Below are 17,973 nucleotides of genomic sequence, written 5' to 3'. Positions count from 1 at the left end.
CATTGGCTCAATTAAATATTTGAAGCCAGAGACAAAATATTGCCCTTGTTTCAAGCCTAGTTATTGATGATTAGATGAGGAAAAAGAAAAAGAAATCCTAACTTTTCTTAAGGATTGCCCACAGGATCAAATGCTGCATAAAAAACCTTGGCAGTGCGCTCATCAAAGGTACAAAACCACTAACACCCTTTTAAATTGGAGCTTCCTGTTAACTGATGAGATTGTTGAAAAAGTTCCTGTTCATTTCCCTGCTCAGCTTATGACCATTTTCAGTTGAATCGAATGGGATAATGAAATGAAACCATTGATGATGGTAGGTTTTGGACTATAAGAGGACAAAGTGGAACCAGATACCACAATTATTCACTGTCCATTTTGATGCGCATGCATATGCACCGGGCACCCTTACCCAACCATAGATAAAGAAATCAAAGAGACTTCATCGAGCAAAACCATTAAAGTCCACATGATTTAACAATTAATTCCTGGCTGTTTCAATGACACAATAACCAAGGATTGACTCTGATCATAGCTACATCAGGGTAGCTAAACTAATCTTGTAACCATATTTTATCATAGAAGTATAGGATACATAAACAACTTAAGTAATCAAAAACCCTTTTGCCTGTTCCATAATGAATTCTAAAATTTTATAAAACTACTAATTCATAAAACAAAAGAATCTTACGGTGGAACAGATGAAGAGGGACCCATTTCGGCTGCATGTGGGATTGGGGTTGAAGCTGCAGTTTCTGATTTAGTTTCAGAGGATTGTTGGTTCCCTGTGTTTGCTCGCCGAATTTCCTCCACCATTTTCACTAGGTCAGACATTTTTGGTCTCTGCTCTGGCATTCTCACCACACAACTCATCCCAATTTGTAGCATCTCCACCATTTCTTCCTCTATATTAGGATACCGTAAAAGTTCTACATCAAACACTTCTGCAGTCCACTCTTCTCTAACTACAGAATGCACCCACCTCACCAAGTGAACAATCTCATCACCACCGTTGGCATGTGTTGGTGATTTTCCAGTTAAGAGCTCAAGCAATAAGACCCCAAAACTGTATACATCAGATGCTTGAGTTGCTTTCCTAGTGTCTGTTACTTCTGGTGCACGATAACCTGCAGCCCGCATTACAGGTGGAGGCATTGGGCTCATCACTGCTGCCAAACCAATATCTGAGACACAACCATATCCTTCAGAGTTTAGGAAAATGTTTGAAGCTTTGACGTTTCCATGAACAAGTTTTCCACTGTTTTGTGAGTGGATATGAGCAATGCCTCTTGCAGCACCAATTGCAATTTTAAGTCTAGTTTCCCAGTCCAGAGTTGTCCGGCCTTCACCTCTTTTACCTATAATATTAGAGATGCATCAAGATACAATGTTTACTTCTTAGCAAACTGTAATGAAGTGACTTCTTTAAGGAAATCACAAACTGAGATACAAATTGGGGATCAAGAAATCAATTATATTAAACAAAATGGATCTAGCTCTTGAGTTAACGTATAGGCTTATGTGTTATCTAATTGAATCATGACATATAGGCTTAAGTGTTATCTAATTGAATCATGACTCATCATTCTGCAGCTGAAATGTAGATAAGAGATACATTACATGGCCAGGAAAATTCTGAATCGTTCTATGTGCTTTGTTTATGGTTCGCCATCAGAAAATACCATTTCTCCACAACACAGTCTTGCATTATAGAAGAAAGTAGCAAACTTTTCCATCTAAAATGCTTATATCTCCAACTTATACTTGAAATAGCAACAAGTAAGAGGAAATATCCTTAGAGTTCATAAATTTTATAAAATAGAGGTGAAAAAACTGAGGCAGTGCAGATCTTAGAGGAAGAAGCTGAGGGACTGACTAATTTTAGAAATTAGCACCAAGCAAAATAGATATTTAAAGAGAATCAAATAAGAGCTGAGCTAAAGATTGAAATTAAGCATATCAACCCACCATGTAGCAGAGCAGACACGCTTCCCAGATCGTAGTAATCATGAACCATAAGCTTCTCATCCTTTGAATAATAATATGCCCTAAGCGCAGACACATTCTCATGCCTGATACGCCCAACCACCTCCATCTGTTGCTCAAACTCCCGTTTTGCTGAGGTTACCTCCTTCAACCTCTTCACTGCCAGAGTGGTTCCATCCTCCAAGGCTGCTTTGTATGTTACTCCAAATGTACCCTTCCCAAGCACCTCTGCAGATGCTCTCAACAAGTCCTCCAAGTCAAATGCAAGATTAAAACCCTCAAAGAAGACAAGCCTATTGTCCTTATCATGATTCTCAGAAGCCGTTTTCTTCGAAGAGACTTCTTTTTTTGGGGACTTTGCACGGAATTCTTGTTCCTTTTGTCGCTTTGAGTGACAACTGATCATCAAAAGGGCAACTAGGACAAATAGCAGCACGCAGCCACCAATTACGATCCCCAAGAGTGCAGGTTCATCCAGCTTTTTGGCTTTCTTTGAAGGTTGAGCATTAGGTGGCTGGCCTGGAAGAGCAGGAGGAAGGGCATTTTCTGATGAAAGATTATTACCAGAAAATGCCCAACTTGGAAATCTTTCGAGGGACTTAGGAACAATTCCTGTGAGATTGTTGTTGGCTAAATCAAGCTGTTGCAAACTAGGGATATTTAGATCAGGAATATCACCTGAAAGTGAGTTATTAGAAAGATTCAAAGCTGTGAGGTGTGTCAACTTTGAAACTGAAGGAGGAATGCTTCCATTGAAGCCATTGTTTGAAAGACTAACGATTGTAAGATTGTTCCAAACAGAGAAATCAGGCAATGGGCCAGAAAACTTGTTGAACTGAAGATAAAGGTTGGTCAGGTTCTTGAGTTCAGCAAAATCAGAAGGGAATGAACCCGAAATAGCATTGGATCTAAGACTTAAAATCTCAACAGCAGATAAACGACTTAGAGTGTTAGCTGGAATAGGGCCACGAAGTGCCATACCGGGCAATCGCAGGGCAATAACTCTGGAACGATCGCTGTTGCATGTCACTCCTATCCAGCTGTTGCATATAGAGGTTTCCTTGCTCCAGTTGAGAGATCGTGAGTGATGAATATGGTCAAGGAAATCTAGTAATGCTTGTTTATCTTTAACTGGTTCAGCAAGGATGGATGAGAACATTGCCCCCAGCAAGAAAATGAACAAGGGGTTCTTTTTCTTGCCCATTTCCCAGCTGCCTCAAAATCCCAACAATTCAACCAAATTCGCAGTAAAAGTGGGATTCTTTAACTTTTCTGCTAATTATGGCCTCATCTATATGAATTTGAATGACCAAAGAAATCAGAGTCAGAAACGCAATCGTTAAAGAATATGTTACTGAGTTATAATCAATGGTTAACAACAGAAACGTTTGTTAAAAACTTCTATAAAAAATATTGACTTAAATGACTTGATATTAAGCAGATTTTTGTCAAAAGCAGCAACTTTAGGTGCCTTACGTTCTGTCATTTGTTGACTTTTCTTTTTCGACCTTTCTCTGTTTGGTTACTGAGTAAAATGCTTAAAAACATAACAAGAAAAGGAATCTATGATCCAAATTTACAAAATCTCATGTTATGAAATTAAAACCCAATTAGCATACCGTACTGATTGATTCAGTTGAAGTTTTCATATTTTCAAGATGCAAAATTTAAGCCATTTACTACGAATGGTCAAAAACCATAATATTAACATTGAGAATTTTATCCAGCTTCTTTCTCTTCATTTCTCGATAACCAAACAGATAATATTCATACACCAACAAAAGAATAAGAACAAATCTTAGTAATCAAAATTTTAGAACAAATTAACTTACTTTGAGAGAAGCCAGAGCCCAGATCAAAAGAAACCCGGCAAAGGATCCAGAAATGATCAAATATAAGAACTTGGCAGTTAATCCCTGGAGCATTGAAAAAGAAGCAAAGGAGAAGAGAGAAGAAGAATCAGGCACATTCTTCAAGAATCAGACAAGAGTTACGGGGCTAGCTAACGAGTTCATGATGGCAATGGTAATAATGACGATCGAATATCAATGATTGAGCTTTTCTTGCTTGAGAGAGCAGCATCACATGCAAGAAAAAAAAATACCGCTAGCACCATTAGAGAATCATTTGAGAGAAGAAAAAAACACCCTCATATTGATATTAAGTAGTTGTTTTTATAGCACATGACTAGGAAAAGCCATGTGGAGACAAAGAGAAAGGTAGGAAATCTGATTCAAAACCAAAAATTTGTATCCTAAGAATAAGGATCTGCTGTGGGGTCTGTTATAATGTACTGTACGTACAGTCCATACATAGTGTTTCTTCTGCCATTTATGATTGCTTCTAAAATTGGGTACTGTTTTGGGATGATCAAGAAAGTTGAATTACGAATTAATTACTATTTGTTAAAATAAAATTAAAAAAAAAAAGAATTTAAAGTCAGGGAAGAATTAATTGGAGGGGCGGTGCATGTGATGAGGTGACAGTGATAAGGTGAACGTTATGTCATTCTAAAGGAAATTTACAAAAATTAATGTTTACATTTCTTGCAAACTAATCAATCACAAATATACCAACCAATAACAAACATGTACGATAAATTTGGTTATTTTTTTAGTAATAAATTTGATAATTTTAAATAGATATAATATTAAAAGAATACATAAAAATTAAATGATTTAAAATGTTGACAAAAAGTATATGAATTTTGTAAAAATTTAAAAATATATTTGAGATAGGGACGTCAGCGCCACGCTCTAGATTTTGGACGTTGACTTTTAGATTCATTGGCGTGGGCAATTAAGCCAAAGTAGGAATGCTTGTTGGCAAAGTTCAATCAGTACCGACGGTCGAACGGCTGAGATGACAGCAGTAGCACCAAGAATGGCCACTCCCTACGTGATGTTACCGATCCCCAACTACTTACTCGGACTCTACCCCACCAACTACATCATCATAATCACCTAAACAACATCGTATGGGCCATGATGGAGAAGGGGAGTCCCACCTCATTGGCCATAACAGTCCACCTTTGCGTACGCCTTCACCTATTGGGTATCTAATATTGGAGGAGGACGGGAATTTTTTTGACAAAAAGCCCTTCTTCTAGCACATTGTTTGATAAACATTTTCGGCATCGTCTAATTTAAGTAATTTATGTCATCATTGGTGAAACAATCTACATCATCATATTTACTACCATTATTTTGCTTGGAAATTAATACAATTCATCAAGATCAAAGATCAAATCATTTCATCGTTGATCACATGATTTATTGATAAGATATTAAACTCTCAATTTTGTTAATTAAAATTTAATTTTCAATTAAAAAGATTGAGTGAGTTAATAAAAATTAAATATTTCATTTAAAATACTAGATTCAATATTTTTAATGTCACTAATTTCATTAGTGAGTGCTTTTTAAATCTTATGATAGTTTTCGTTGAAGCATATTACATGTGTTAATTTTAAAATGAGATAATCACTTTTCACTTAAAATATTTTTATATCGAAATAAAATTTAATCTTTAATAATCTTAATACAATTATAATAGTACCATTGAAAATCAAATATTACTAGTATAATTATTAGTTTTGAATATGCCATCGATGTTGGAATCACATCGATGTCTATAGTAATCAACTTCCATGAAATAGACAATTAATCAATTTTGCTGATATACTAAAGTTAGAAAAATTGAAATTAAAAAGTATTCTGAGAAGCATGCAGCGATGATACACTGCACGATCTTAATCAAGGGTTTTCCAAAGTCAGAATTATGTATAGATATTGTTAATTCAATACTATAGACAAAGGGGTCATCTCATATGATGCAAATTGATCTATGTATTGATAATGTGGTTTGAAAAAGGATCTATTTATAGCAGCGTAAGTTTTATATTTTTATATTTTTTAATTATAATTAAATTAATGATTACTTTGGATTAAAATATTATTTTTAATTTTTATCATTTTGATTTAAAAATTAAAAAAAGAATGTAAAACTTACATTAATGTAAGTATATACCTTGTTATATGGTTAAAACTGTAATTTTATTCTTAAAATTTATGAAATGAAAAATCATATTATATTCCATTTATATATAGACTTGATAATTTAAAATATAATATAATGATAAGATATAAAATAATACAAAAAAATATAAACATGACATGATTTAAAATTTTATGAAAAAATAATAAATGGATTTAACAAAAATATATAAAAAAAATATTTTATATTTTACATGTTAACACGAATTAAAAAACGTAATATTTGTATAAAACACGAGATAATTACATAAATTATTAATATTTTAGACTGCATAAATAAATAAATTATCAATGTATCTACATGCATGTCTCCTTCAAAATTTTTCATTTGAACATTTTTCACTTTAGAGTGCAACATTTATTCTTCTTAAACAGAGAATGTTTTAAATTTTGTGGTTTGTATACCATAATTCAATTAGTCTATAGAAATGGTAATATTCAATGATGTTAATTTTATTCGTATCTAATGGAGAATTCAAATTTTTACATGAATATGAATAAAAATAAATATTATATTATGAGGATGAGAATGAAAATAAATATGATTTTAAATTTTTTATTTGAGGATAAAATCAGATAATATAATACTTGTTCTGTACTTATATTTATATTTTTTATATATATTTAATGAATTGATATTTATTAAATAATATAAATTATCATTTTAGATAATTGAAAGTAATATATTTTTATTTAAAATATATATTAATATATTTATAAAAATTTTACATAAATATGCAAAATAAAAATTAAAAAAATAAAATTTTATTTTTTAAAAGAATTTATGGGTACGAAATTACTCATACCTATTAATTATATACAAAGACACAGATCATGATAGATTTAAAATATTTGTTGAATATTAAAATAAAAATAATTATAATATAAAATTTTAAAAATGATGATGAGAAAATATTCTATCCACCCAGTAGCTTACTAACTAATATTCTTAATAGCCTCGAATTAGTATACATCAATCATGGCAATTTCTTCCTTTTAACAAATAAAAGTATCCAAAAAATAACAAATCAGAGTGGCGCAGCGGAAGCGTGGTGGGCCCATAACCCACAGGTCCCAGGATCGAAACCTGGCTCTGATAAGAGTGGCTTCCAGCGTTGATCTTTTTGGGATCATTAATTATGAAGAGAAAAAACGACTTCGTTTAATAAACCTTCTAAATCTAGCATTTGATTGGTTCAAAATCAGAAAAGCGTCCGCGATATCTCGCCAAAAGAAAAAAAATTTAAAGAAAAAGAAAAATAGGAAAAATGGGAAAACGAGAAGAAATTAGAGAGGATAAGATTAAGACCCTAATAAAACTCCAACAAAAAGAAGCATCCAGAAACAAAAACCCTAAAGTGCAAAATATCGCGATAAATAATAAAACTGCCAGATCTGCAATCTCCGTTTATCTCTCCGTCGAGAAGACCAATCTCTTTGTTCTCTCTCTCTCTCTCTCTCTCTCTTCTCAGTAAGCTCCTTAAATCTCTCGCTAATTTCTCTTTCTTTTTTTGTTTACTTATAGCTTATAATTCTGGCTTTTTCTTTACATTTATTATAAATAAAACACTCTCGCTTTTTTAATTGTTCAAAAATAATTGTAATTCTTGTTGCTGGATTCTGGGTTTTTAAGCTAAATGTTGTGTTGGGTTACTGAGAAAATGGACGTAAATCGGAGGAGGAAATTTCGAATTTTAAACTATATACGTTTTCGGCGAAGGTTTTTTCTGTTTCCCTGGAAAAAAAATTATTCTAGAAAAAAATTTTGAAAATTTCACTGTATGGAACTGATGATTGGAGAATGATTCTTCAAGCAAAAAATAAAAAGTCGAAAATTTTGAGCGTTGAGCTTTGAATGAAACTAAAATGTTGAAAAATATTAAAAATTCGAATTTGCTTTATTTGAAAAATTGACAATCTAATTTTTGATGAACTTCTTAACATTATTTTTTTCTACTTTGCTTCCTTTCGTAGGTCAAATTGGACAACTCAAAAGTCGTTTCCCACCATCATCAGTAAGTTCAAAATTTCGATTCTTTTTTATTTTATTTTTTTATTTTCCGAACATTTGCATTTGCTTGGTTGAATGAAATAGTTAGCTTCAATTTTCAATTATTGCTTGGTTGCATAATCGTCTCAAAATGACAGAGTAAGTGATGATCATGTACACTTGATTTTTCTGGCAGTGGTTCGGGAAAAAGATGTGTGTTGGGAATATGCTGAGAAATTAGATGGAAATAAAGTTAGATGCAAATTTTGCCTTAGAGTTTTGAATGGTGGGATTAGTAGGTTAAAGCATCATCTGTCTCGTCTTCCAAGTAAAGGTGTAAATCCATGTAGTAAAGTTAGAGATGATGTTACTGATAGGGTTAAAGCCATTATATCGTCGAAAGAGGAGATTAAAGAAACATCTAGTGTTAAGAAGCAGAAGATTGCTGAAGCTAGGTCCCCTGCAAATATATCTACTAGTAGTAAAATTATTCCTTTAGAGGCATCATCTCCTGTGGCGAAAGTTTTTGCTACTGTCTCACCAATGGCCCCTTCTACATTGAGCAACCAAGACAATGTCGAGAGAAGCATTGCTTTGTTCTTTTTTGAGAATAAGTTGGACTTTAGTGTGGCTCGTTCTTCGTCCTATCAAGCAATGATTGACGCAGTTGGAAAGTGTGGTCTTGGATTTACAGGTCCATCTGCAGAAACCTTGAAGACAACGTGGTTGGAGAGGATCAAGTCTGAAGTGAGTTTGCAATCAAAAGATACTGAGAAAGAATGGATTACTACTGGCTGCACCATCATTGCAGACACATGGACTGACAATAAGTCTAGAGCTTTGATCAACTTCTTAGTTTCATCACCCTCAAGGACCTTTTTCCACAAATCTGTAGATGCCTCTTCGTATTTTAAGAACACAAAATGCCTCGCCGACTTATTTGATTCCGTTATTCAAGAATTCGGCCCTGAAAGTGTTGTGCAAATTATCATGGATACTAGTTTCAACTATACTGGTATTTCAAACCATATCTTGCAGAATTATGGAACCATTTTTGTGTCTCCTTGTGCTTCTCAATGTTTGAACCTAATCTTGGAAGAATTTTCTAAGGTAGATTGGGTGAACAGATGTATCTTACAAGCACAAACGCTATCAAAGTTTCTATACAACAATGTATCAATGCTTGATTTAATGAAGAGGTTCACTGGGGGACAGGAACTCATAAGAACAGGAATAACAAAGTCTGTATCCAGCTTTCTATCGTTGCAATCGATGTTGAAACAGAGGTCAAGAATAAAGCATATGTTCAATAGCCCTGAGTATTCAACTAACTCCTCATATACAAATAAACCACAGAGCATATCTTGCATTGCAATTGTTGAGGATAATGACTTTTGGAGGGCAGTAGAAGAATGTGTGGCCATATCTGAGCCCTTTCTGAAAGTGTTGAGGGAAGTATCTGGAGGGAAACCTGCAGTTGGTTCTATATATGAACTAATGACTAGAGCCAAGGAATCATTAAGGACATACTATATAATGGATGAGAGTAAGTGTAAGACATTTTTGGAAATAGTTGATAGAAAGTGGCGTGACCAACTTCATTCACCTCTACATTCTGCTGGGGCATTTTTAAATCCAAGTATCCAGTATAATCCAGAAATAAAATTTCTTGGATCTATAAAAGAAGACTTCTTCAAGGTTCTAGAGAAACTTCTTCCCACACCAGAGTTAAGACGGGACATCACCAATCAAATTTTTACTTTTACAAGGGCAAACGGGATGTTCGCTTGTAATCTAGCAATGGAGGCAAGAGATACAGTTTCTCCTGGTACGTTTATTGTTTTCTATCAGGCAACTGCTTGGCTTTTTGGGTCTGCATGTGTGTTGTGTGAGTTTTTATTGTGTCTGCATTTATCTCTTGCAGGGCTTTGGTGGGAGCAATTCGGCGACTCAGCACCTGTGTTGCAACGGGTTGCAATCAGAATCCTTAGTCAAGTTTGCAGCACTTTTACTTTTGAGAAGCATTGGAGCACATTTCAACAAATTCATTCAGAAAAGCGGAATAAGATTGACAAGGAGACAATGAATGATCTTGTGTATATTAACTACAATCTGAGGTTAGCAAGACAAATGAGAACAAAGTCCGTGGAAGCTGACCCCATTCAGTTTGACGACATTGATATGACCTCAGAATGGGTAGAGGAAAGTGAAAACCCAAGCCCGACACAGTGGCTTGATCGGTTTGGTGCTGCTCTGGATGGGGGTGACTTGAATACGAGACAGTTCAATGCTGCCATATTTGGAAATGACCATATATTTGGCTTGTGACTTGATGTGCAAGTCTCTGTACCGCCTTCTGTTGTTGTGTTAGAATGACTTGTAATTGTGTGTTGATATGTAGTTCTTGAACTTCAGTTTACATTATTGAAGTATGTAGTGGCTATGTATCAATGGCGCTTTGCGTATAACTGCCAATATACATGAAAAGGAGTTAAAAACTGTCTTTGTCTGAATGAAAACTGATTCAATTGTCTCGAATTCCAAAAGCATGAACGGTAATAATAAATAAATTTACTAATAATTCACACTGCAAATAGATCATTTATAAAAAAAAAACAAATAAATAAATTTATAGTCTAATTAATAAGTATAATTTTCAGGCAAAGAAAAAAAGAGTAATTCACTTGCTCAAAGAAATGCTAATAAAGAAATTGATTTTCCAAGTTCCTTCCATCGTTCTTCTGAAGGCTTGCCGTCACTCCCTATTTTTCGTAAATACCCTTGCAAAATTCCGTTATCCTCTCGAACGGATTACGATTACAGGAACAGAACAGGTCCACCGTACGAGGCGCAAATCCTGATGTACCGGCAACGACCCACTTCGTCGTCATCATCATCAGCTAGCCATCCGATGTACGGACCTTCCATATACCCAATGATCGGTCAAACCGCTCACACCGAAGTCCCTCCTGCACCCCGCACCTCCTCTTTCCACCAGACCTCTTCTCCTTCCTCTTCCTCTAAGTGTAAATTCTGTCTTTCTTTTTACTATTATTCATTTTTTTTTTATAATGTGATAAATTCAAGTTTATTTATGGCAGCTGGATTGGGTATTAGGGTTTCTTTGAAACCAGAATATCGGATTACTCCTCCGGTAACCCTTCTCACTCGCTTCCTTTGGGTTTTAACTAGAGGAATAAGTTATCCTATCGATTACTTTCTCGTTTTCGCAGCCTCAGTTGTCGCCGCAAGTTGGGGATATTCCTCGAAGCGATTTCCAGCTTGATTTCGAGTTTGAGAGGAAAATCTTGGCTGAAGCAGACAAGGAAGGCATGAATTGGAGCAGGCTTGGCTTGGATAGCCTTCCTTCTAAACCTATCCAATCAACTTCTTCACCGGTGCGTCTATTCTCATTCCCCAACAGAGATTCTGGCTTCCTTTTAAATCTTTCGTTAACCTTGTAACTTGTCTGTTCCATGGTCTATCTGTGACAACTTTGAGTGGGACTTTGTTTAATAAAATTAGTCTATATTTGTTGAGCTTTTTAAGGGTAGAAAAAAGATCATGTCAATGTGCAGGGTGCAAATTCAGATCCTATAGTGACCAAATACATTGCCTCTGGACTCAATGGAGACGCTGTTACGGTTGCAGTTGCAAATTATGGAGACAATCCGGCCAAGGTATGTTCTGTAATAACATTTGTCACTGCAAACAAGTAGTTGGAACACCTGATGACTTTACTTGTAGTCTGAAAATAGTGTGGAGTAATTGTAGTGCTAACATAGAACTTGGTTGGGTCTACTTTGAAGTTTGAAGTATTCCTTGATGTTATAGTTTGTAACGTAGGTTGGATTTGATTAACCACACCACCCCCACCCCAAAAAAAAAAAAAAAAAAAAAAAACAACACCATCCACCCAATGTGTTATTGTCCCTAACACAAATTCATCATGGATAAGTAGGATCCTGTCTACCTGCATTTTCTTGATTAGCACAGAGTAATTTTGGTTTAGTCGAATGTTAGAATTCATTTGGCTATCTTGGGTGTGTAATTATCTAGGATAAGTGACTGGTTTTGTGATACACGAGTTAGTTTCCTATATTTCATGATGAGGATGCACAGAAACGATTAGTCTTGCAATGGGAGGAAAAGTTGCCCTGGTACTTGAAGTTTAGCCTAAGCAGTTTCATCAATTCTTCTGGATCTGCAGCTGGCACTGTCAGAAAGTTAATTACAAGAATGTCTTCTGCTATTTGTTTATTAATTTTGTTCTTTCTTCCTTAGGTTCGGGAATTTGTTAATGGTTACAACCTACTGCGAGAAATGGGATTCACATTAAATAATGTTGCTGAAGCCTTACTCATGTATGACAATGACACCGACAAGGCATTGGCCCGTTTCCTTAACAGCTCATCATGAAGATGATATAAACTAAATAGTTTCGAAGTGGAACTGGAATGATAATGCGATATCATTATTTTTTCTGCGTTGAAAAAGATTGTATAAATAAATAGTCATTCTATGATATTTAGTCTCCTGTAATAAAGAAAAACAAATTACAATTATCACTTCCGCCTCTTTGGTGTTAATTGTATGTATGGATATAGTGTTATTTATTATCATTATTCCGGAGAATCAAATACCTTTATAAGCTATTGCCTATTACACCGTCTACAAAGATAATTTGGCAAGGTTAAATTTCAAATTCTGGACATCTGAAATAAAGATGCAAGGATTTGGTTATACTTCAGATACAACTTATTTAAAAGTGTAAAAGAATAAACAAATGGGAAACGGAATCATCTAACCCTTTTAACTGCTATTATTAACTCTGTAAGCCATTCACTGTCATTTTCAATCTGTACTCTCAACTGTTCATCAGATGGGCAAAACAACTTCTTTTGTGCAAGCAAGAAGCCCTCTATTCAAAGTTTGCGGAGCAATTCTTTCTCTATCAAATTCATGTTGAGCAGACTGACTATTTGAAAATAAAATAAATCCCATCAGATGGCATCAGGTTTATATTTTGCTTCCAGGATCAGTAAATAAAATTAAACTCCAGAACAAATAGCTCCTGAAACCACGGCCAAAGAACACAAAAAAGATATATGTTAGCTAATCCAAGAGAGCCAAATCAATCTGTGTGGAAGAACATTCTCATTTTGGGATGTCCATGCATATCCACTATCACTAAGGACTAACAAGATAGACAGGACACTATATCTGAAATGTTAAAACATAATACTTCTTATTTTTTGTACTTGTTCTTTGCAGTAAAGATGGGATATTAATATCCGCATTAATACATTATACATACAATACCATCAAATGTATGATTTAAACAGAGGAATCTGTTTCAGAAAGCAGGCTAGGTGCTTAATGTGTGTGCGTGTGTGTGTGTGTGTGTGTGTGTGTGAGAGAGAGAGAGAGAGAGAGAGACCTGTTGACCAAGATGTGCAGCAAAACTTCCCTTCATCTACATGTTTGACATCAAGCCCTAAAAACCAGGATCCAGCACTGACATCATCATGGGCATATGTGCGCAGAAGAGATCTGCAGTCAACAAATTAGGATCAACTTCTTGCTTTATAATAGCATAACTAATGACATTGTAGCACCAAAGAACAAAGGACCTGACCTATTTATTGAAACAAATTTAGCCAAAGCCCCGGATATGACATACATTTCACCTGATGCATGGCGAAAGTATCTATTGAATGCCAAAAAAATAATTAAATTAAAATAATAAGTCCATACTAGGAAAACAAATATCAAAACAAGTAAATCCCATTATAAGAAACATATTCCTAGTTTTTCTGTCCATAAATAAGATAGCTGTAGATTTGAAACTTTAACTGAAGGTTTCATTTCTCAGATTAGGAAAAGCAAAAGTTTTTTGCAAACTTAACTGATAACACTGATCTTGACATTTTGAGCAACTAAATACTAATACAGATACCGCTCTATAAGATTTTATCCAGAGTAAATCAGTAACAAGCATAATAAGCCTAGTCACGGATGCTTTCTTCTATTTGTCCTAGAAGATGGAATCAGTGGCAGCAAAACTTACGATTTTTTATCACCAAACTTCCACCAATCTGGTTCATACCATTTGTGGCTCCTGCCAATATCCAGAGTTGCAAGCATGAGAAGAAATAAAGGCTGTTCAAGTAAATATCAAACTCATATATCCTAAACTGTAAATTCAAAACCGAATTTCTATGCCAAACTTACGGTTCAGAGAAAACTTCGCCTGATTTCATACAGCCAATATAAACACGAGGTTTGTCCAGATGAGATGTGAGTGTAGCTCCCAAGGCATCTAAAAAACATCAAGTTGATAAGTTGTGAAGGGACAGTGCTGAGAAAAGGTTTTATCAATGGTAAAACAAATCTTGCAATGGAAAGCTTGCTCAATTTTGAAGATTATAGAACAATATTAGGATACCATACATAGTGTAGATAATGGATTTAACAGATTTTCGTAAAATGAGTGCATAATTATATTGTTCAACAGCTCTCTCACTTTTTAATAACATCTGCAATAGACAGATTTAAAAGTGAAATCTCTATTGATATTCTGGAATTTGCCACTTAAGCAAGGTTATGATCTTGGAACATGGTTTTCATCTACTGAATAGGATTTAGCTAAGTTGTTTTCTAAAATCGAGTAAAAATGTAGAACAACTTGATAATACGAACAAAGTGCAACAACTTTGAAAAAACTGACAATTCTGTATAAGCTTCTGTCAACTTCACATTGATGCACACAGTTGATGTAGAGGGATCAAGAAAGATTGTAGGCTATCCATCTATTGTGATACTAACCAATATTCATATAAATATCATCATTAACTTTTGCGTAAAACTCAGCATCCCATCTGTCAGCAGCAAAAGCAAAAAACCTTTTGGCCTTTTTTGGAAGCTCCCCAGGTGTCTCAAGTTGGTCCTGTTATGAATTATATATAAATGATCATATAGTTGAATCCATAACCAACTCTATGAAACAAGACAATAGTTGGATAAGGAATGTTTTACAAGAATAATAAAGTCATTTGTTTGCCTATTTTCATCGTCAATGCTCCTGTCCAAACTGTCACCACGGTTTGCACTGCAAAATATGCAACTTAAGAATGAGTTCTAGCTTACCATCTTGATAATTTTGCAAGGATCTTAGGAAAGAAAATAAAAAATTGAAAGCGAAAATTATACCTTCTTCCAATGACAAATCGTGAAACTATGCCCTTTTCATTCTCCATTTTCTTCAAAGTTGCACCTGGAAAATAAACATTCAGATTTTAGTTCCCCAACCAAAGAATATCAAGTCATTCTCACATCAATCACACTATCTCTCAGTATAAGTGCATGATTAATAAGACAACATACATGCTTCACTAATTTTGTGCATATAAATTGTCAGTTGAAGATGCTTATGTCTAACTTGTGCCCTTATACTTATAAGACTAATAAGTGGGATGATTTAAAAAAAACAAGCATTCAAGCAGAAAACATAATGATATCCATCGCTCTCCTTTCCTTTCAAAACAGAAAGAAGTTGATTCAACCGATTTGTCCTTAAAACAAGAAAAGAAATCCATTCACACACCAATTGCAGAATACAATAACGAATAAGCTCACAGAAAGTCAAAGTGTTCATACCACTTCCCATCCATGCCTTTCGTATTGCATCTCTGTTGTTCTTACGTCCAAATCCTGTCAAAACTCCTATTACTACAAGTGGCCTTCTCTTTGAAACAGCCCCATCAGTATCTGATGAACGCTTGGAAGTAAAGCCCTCTTGTCTAGCTGCAGCAAGATCCATCTCAAGGGCAGATAATTTCTTCTGCTGTTCCCTAATAAGCAATAGAAATTCTATTGGAAGTTTGTAACAGATAAAAGTTGGGGCCAATAACAGTTAGTACTCAAAACAAACAAAAATCAATATTTTCCTTACCTGCAGGCTATGATTTTCAAAGTATCATCCACTGATATAGCAGATTGGCCCTAAAATGAAAGGTCACTCATTAATTAAATTCCTTTTTTCAACAATAACAAAATCTGAGAAATGGATACCTACAAACAGCTAAATTCCAAAGTCAAAAAGAAAAATATTAGATACCAGGGTAAATGTTAAAAATTCTCACCAGTCCAGTTATCCTATCAAGCTCCTTTATCAAATAAACCCTGTTTTCTGCATCCTGCCACAATCTAATTTCCACAGAAAACACCCCCCCAAAAAAGAGAAGCTTTCATATCAATAAATGAAAAATGAAGGATCTCTAATCATTAAGGTGAATTTACATTACAATTAAAAAGGTGGGTCTGATACTAAATAGAGAACTGACCTGCCAGCCACATAAAAAGAAGCAAAAGTGGCGAACATGGAGATCAACAACGAAGAGATTCGCGTTCGAAATATCATATTTGAAACCATGCTATTGGACCCCTTACTCTGCATTTTTCGTCTTTTCAGACAAAAAAATAAAAGTTGAAGATTTCTTCAAGGTAAACTTAGATTCAGTGACGTAAATGAGAGGTAGATCCAAGTTCAACTATCGGTTTTCAACGATTTATCTGATATGGGTTTCGTACTATGTTTCAGGAATAGGCCAAACCCAAGAGATGACCTGTCTGGCAGTGCCCAAAAGAATTCTCTGAGGTTCTCGGTCTTTTCTTGTGTTTTAGTTTTGGGTTTAAGTGCAATGCCCCCCGCAAAGGACCAAACTACAGGATCTTCCCGTTTCTAAATACTCACATCAGAACACAAATACATTTTTGTACTCCTTTTTTTCAAGGCCATCAGTTATTTATCTTTTTCACCTCATTTTGTGTACGATGTTCAATGATTTTTTTCATTTGACGGAGAGTCAAAGTGGGTGTTGTCCGTTATTTACGCCTGGCTGACATAGGTAAAATTACCAAATTTCTACCCACATCTAATTCTTTTTTCTCTGAAAAATTATCTTATACATTTTTAACAAAAATTTTTTATATACGGAAAGGTGTTACAGGTAGTAAAATTTAATTTTTAAATTTACTAAAAGTTATCTTAAATTTTTTTTTTTATAAAAAAGATGAAAAAGGGCTAAAGATAAAAAAAATTATTAATATTATAATTAAATTAAAAAATAAAAAAATTTATAAATTTTAATTTTTGTTGTCATTGAATTTTAAATATTTAATTAATTAGTTTTTCATCCTTATTTCTCAATATCTTGTTTGTCAAACATGATTTTAAAAGTGATTGTATAAATTAATTGAATTAAATTTTAATATAAAATTTATATATAAGCTAACTTAGTTAAGATTAATTTTAAATCATTTCTTATAAAGTAAAAAATCGATAATTAAAAATTTTTTACCATATAAAAAGTTCATTTTGTAATTTGAGTACATAACAAGAGATCTTTCAACCCAAATTCGTTAATGTGGCTCATGGGAAAGTCAGGCCTGGTTAATGGGTATCATCGGTTGTGTTATTTTCGAATTTGGGCTGTAATGAACCCACCTGAGTCCTGACCCATATAGCCTAGGTGCCAGGAAGCCCATGCAAATACGAGATTGAATCAACAACTGTAGATTCTAGATTTGTGGTTCAATGCCAGTTATGATTCATTTTGGTATGGACGGTACAATTGATTTTAATGAGATTAAAAATAAAGATGAAGGTTAAATTTTTTAATATAATAGTGAGATTAAAATTAATTATAAAATATATATTTGGTTGTAAAAATAACTGTGGTGATGAGATGACTTGTAATGAAAAAGAAAATAATTATTAAGGATATTTGATTAAAATTTATATATAATAAAAATTTTAAATTATTTAATATTTATAAAATTTATAAATAATTAAAAATTATTTTTATAATAAATAATAAAAAATTAATAATAATATATCAAATAATATTTTTATTATATTAAATTAAAAAATTATTTCAAAAA

General features: G+C 33.9%; 4 protein-coding genes across 7 annotated transcripts; 2 read left to right on the top strand and 2 right to left on the bottom strand.

Moving 5' to 3' along the window:
* Nucleotides 1-524: 524 nt before the first annotated feature.
* Nucleotides 525-4,239, bottom strand: LOC111289921 (putative inactive receptor kinase At4g23740). The gene is made up of 3 exons (XM_022881283.2): nucleotides 3,816-4,239; nucleotides 1,966-3,274; nucleotides 525-1,355 (listed from the first exon to the last, which is right to left on the bottom strand). Exons 2-3 carry the CDS (start codon nucleotides 3,185-3,187, stop codon nucleotides 685-687), a joined length of 1,893 nt encoding a protein of 630 aa, XP_022737018.2. The 5' UTR covers nucleotides 3,188-3,274; nucleotides 3,816-4,239; the 3' UTR covers nucleotides 525-684.
* Nucleotides 4,240-7,448: 3,209 nt separating this feature from the next.
* LOC111291085 (hAT transposon superfamily) lies at nucleotides 7,449-10,566 on the top strand. Of its 2 annotated transcripts, none has more exons than XM_022882664.2 (4): nucleotides 7,449-7,509; nucleotides 8,013-8,053; nucleotides 8,225-9,856; nucleotides 9,953-10,566. In XM_022882664.2, coding segments are annotated over exons 2-4 (2,037 nt in total). In that variant the 5' UTR covers nucleotides 7,449-7,509; nucleotides 8,013-8,052; the 3' UTR covers nucleotides 10,357-10,566. The 2 variants fall into 2 exon arrangements, with proteins under 2 accessions (XP_022738399.2, XP_022738400.1); XM_022882665.2 differs by having other exon boundaries at nucleotides 7,449-7,758.
* Nucleotides 10,567-10,707: 141 nt separating this feature from the next.
* On the top strand, nucleotides 10,708-12,649 carry LOC111290130 (uncharacterized). Its single transcript, XM_022881503.2, has 5 exons — nucleotides 10,708-11,054; nucleotides 11,130-11,182; nucleotides 11,262-11,426; nucleotides 11,607-11,708; nucleotides 12,313-12,649. Exons 1-5 carry the CDS (start codon nucleotides 10,889-10,891, stop codon nucleotides 12,445-12,447), a joined length of 621 nt encoding a protein of 206 aa, XP_022737238.2. The 5' UTR covers nucleotides 10,708-10,888; the 3' UTR covers nucleotides 12,448-12,649.
* Nucleotides 12,650-12,721: 72 nt separating this feature from the next.
* LOC111290703 (hydroxyproline O-galactosyltransferase HPGT1-like) lies at nucleotides 12,722-16,767 on the bottom strand. Of its 3 annotated transcripts, XM_022882129.2 has the most exons (12): nucleotides 16,374-16,767; nucleotides 16,173-16,236; nucleotides 15,983-16,032; nucleotides 15,688-15,881; nucleotides 15,241-15,304; nucleotides 15,067-15,139; nucleotides 14,857-14,977; nucleotides 14,263-14,350; nucleotides 14,099-14,149; nucleotides 13,667-13,738; nucleotides 13,469-13,581; nucleotides 12,722-13,102 (listed from the first exon to the last, which is right to left on the bottom strand). In XM_022882129.2, the coding sequence occupies exons 1-12, from the start codon at nucleotides 16,484-16,486 to the stop codon at nucleotides 13,080-13,082; spliced, it is 1,026 nt and encodes a 341-aa protein (XP_022737864.1). In that variant the 5' UTR covers nucleotides 16,487-16,767; the 3' UTR covers nucleotides 12,722-13,079. The 3 variants fall into 3 exon arrangements, with proteins under 3 accessions (XP_022737864.1, XP_022737865.1, XP_089624057.1); XM_022882130.2 differs by lacking the exon at nucleotides 13,667-13,738 and having other exon boundaries at nucleotides 16,374-16,738; XM_089767931.1 differs by lacking the exon at nucleotides 12,722-13,102 and having other exon boundaries at nucleotides 13,503-13,581; nucleotides 13,667-13,718; nucleotides 16,374-16,738.
* Between the last annotated feature and the right edge of the window lie 1,206 nt (nucleotides 16,768-17,973).

The sequence above is a fragment of the Durio zibethinus genome, chromosome 11, assembly GCF_047325235.1.
Source record: "Durio zibethinus cultivar Kanyao isolate XHJ-2024 chromosome 11, ASM4732523v1, whole genome shotgun sequence".
In the NCBI taxonomy this organism is placed as follows: Eukaryota; Viridiplantae; Streptophyta; class Magnoliopsida; order Malvales; family Malvaceae; genus Durio; species Durio zibethinus.
The sequence above is the reverse complement of the archived record's forward strand: the minus strand, read 5'-3'. Positions and strand labels throughout refer to the sequence as shown.

Bases quoted from the DNA above. Each gene is read 5' to 3' on its own strand.
- LOC111290130 (XM_022881503.2), top strand. From the start codon at position 10,889: ATGTACCGGCAACGACCCACTTCGTCGTCATCATCATCAGCTAGCCAT. The intron at 11,183-11,261 runs GTAACCCTTCTC...TCGTTTTCGCAG, and splicing joins AATATCGGATTACTCCTCCG to CCTCAGTTGTCGCCGCAAGT. The intron at 11,427-11,606 runs GTGCGTCTATTC...GTCAATGTGCAG, and splicing joins TCCAATCAACTTCTTCACCG to GGTGCAAATTCAGATCCTAT.
- LOC111290703 (XM_022882129.2), bottom strand. From the start codon at position 16,486: ATGCAGAGTAAGGGGTCCAATAGCATGGTTTCAAATATGATATTTCGA. The intron at 16,033-16,172 runs GTGAGAATTTTT...CTTTCATTTTAG, and splicing joins TTGATAGGATAACTGGACTG to GGCCAATCTGCTATATCAGT. The intron at 15,140-15,240 runs GTATAATTTTCG...CATATTTTGCAG, and splicing joins CGATTTGTCATTGGAAGAAG to TGCAAACCGTGGTGACAGTT.
- LOC111289921 (XM_022881283.2), bottom strand. From the start codon at position 3,187: ATGGGCAAGAAAAAGAACCCCTTGTTCATTTTCTTGCTGGGGGCAATG. The intron at 1,356-1,965 runs GTGGGTTGATAT...CTAATATTATAG, and splicing joins CGTGTCTGCTCTGCTACATG to GTAAAAGAGGTGAAGGCCGG.
- LOC111291085 (XM_022882665.2), top strand. From the start codon at position 7,676: ATGTTGTGTTGGGTTACTGAGAAAATGGACGTAAATCGGAGGAGGAAA. The intron at 7,759-8,012 runs GTTTTTTCTGTT...TTCCTTTCGTAG, and splicing joins TATATACGTTTTCGGCGAAG to GTCAAATTGGACAACTCAAA. The intron at 9,857-9,952 runs GTACGTTTATTG...TATCTCTTGCAG, and splicing joins AAGAGATACAGTTTCTCCTG to GGCTTTGGTGGGAGCAATTC.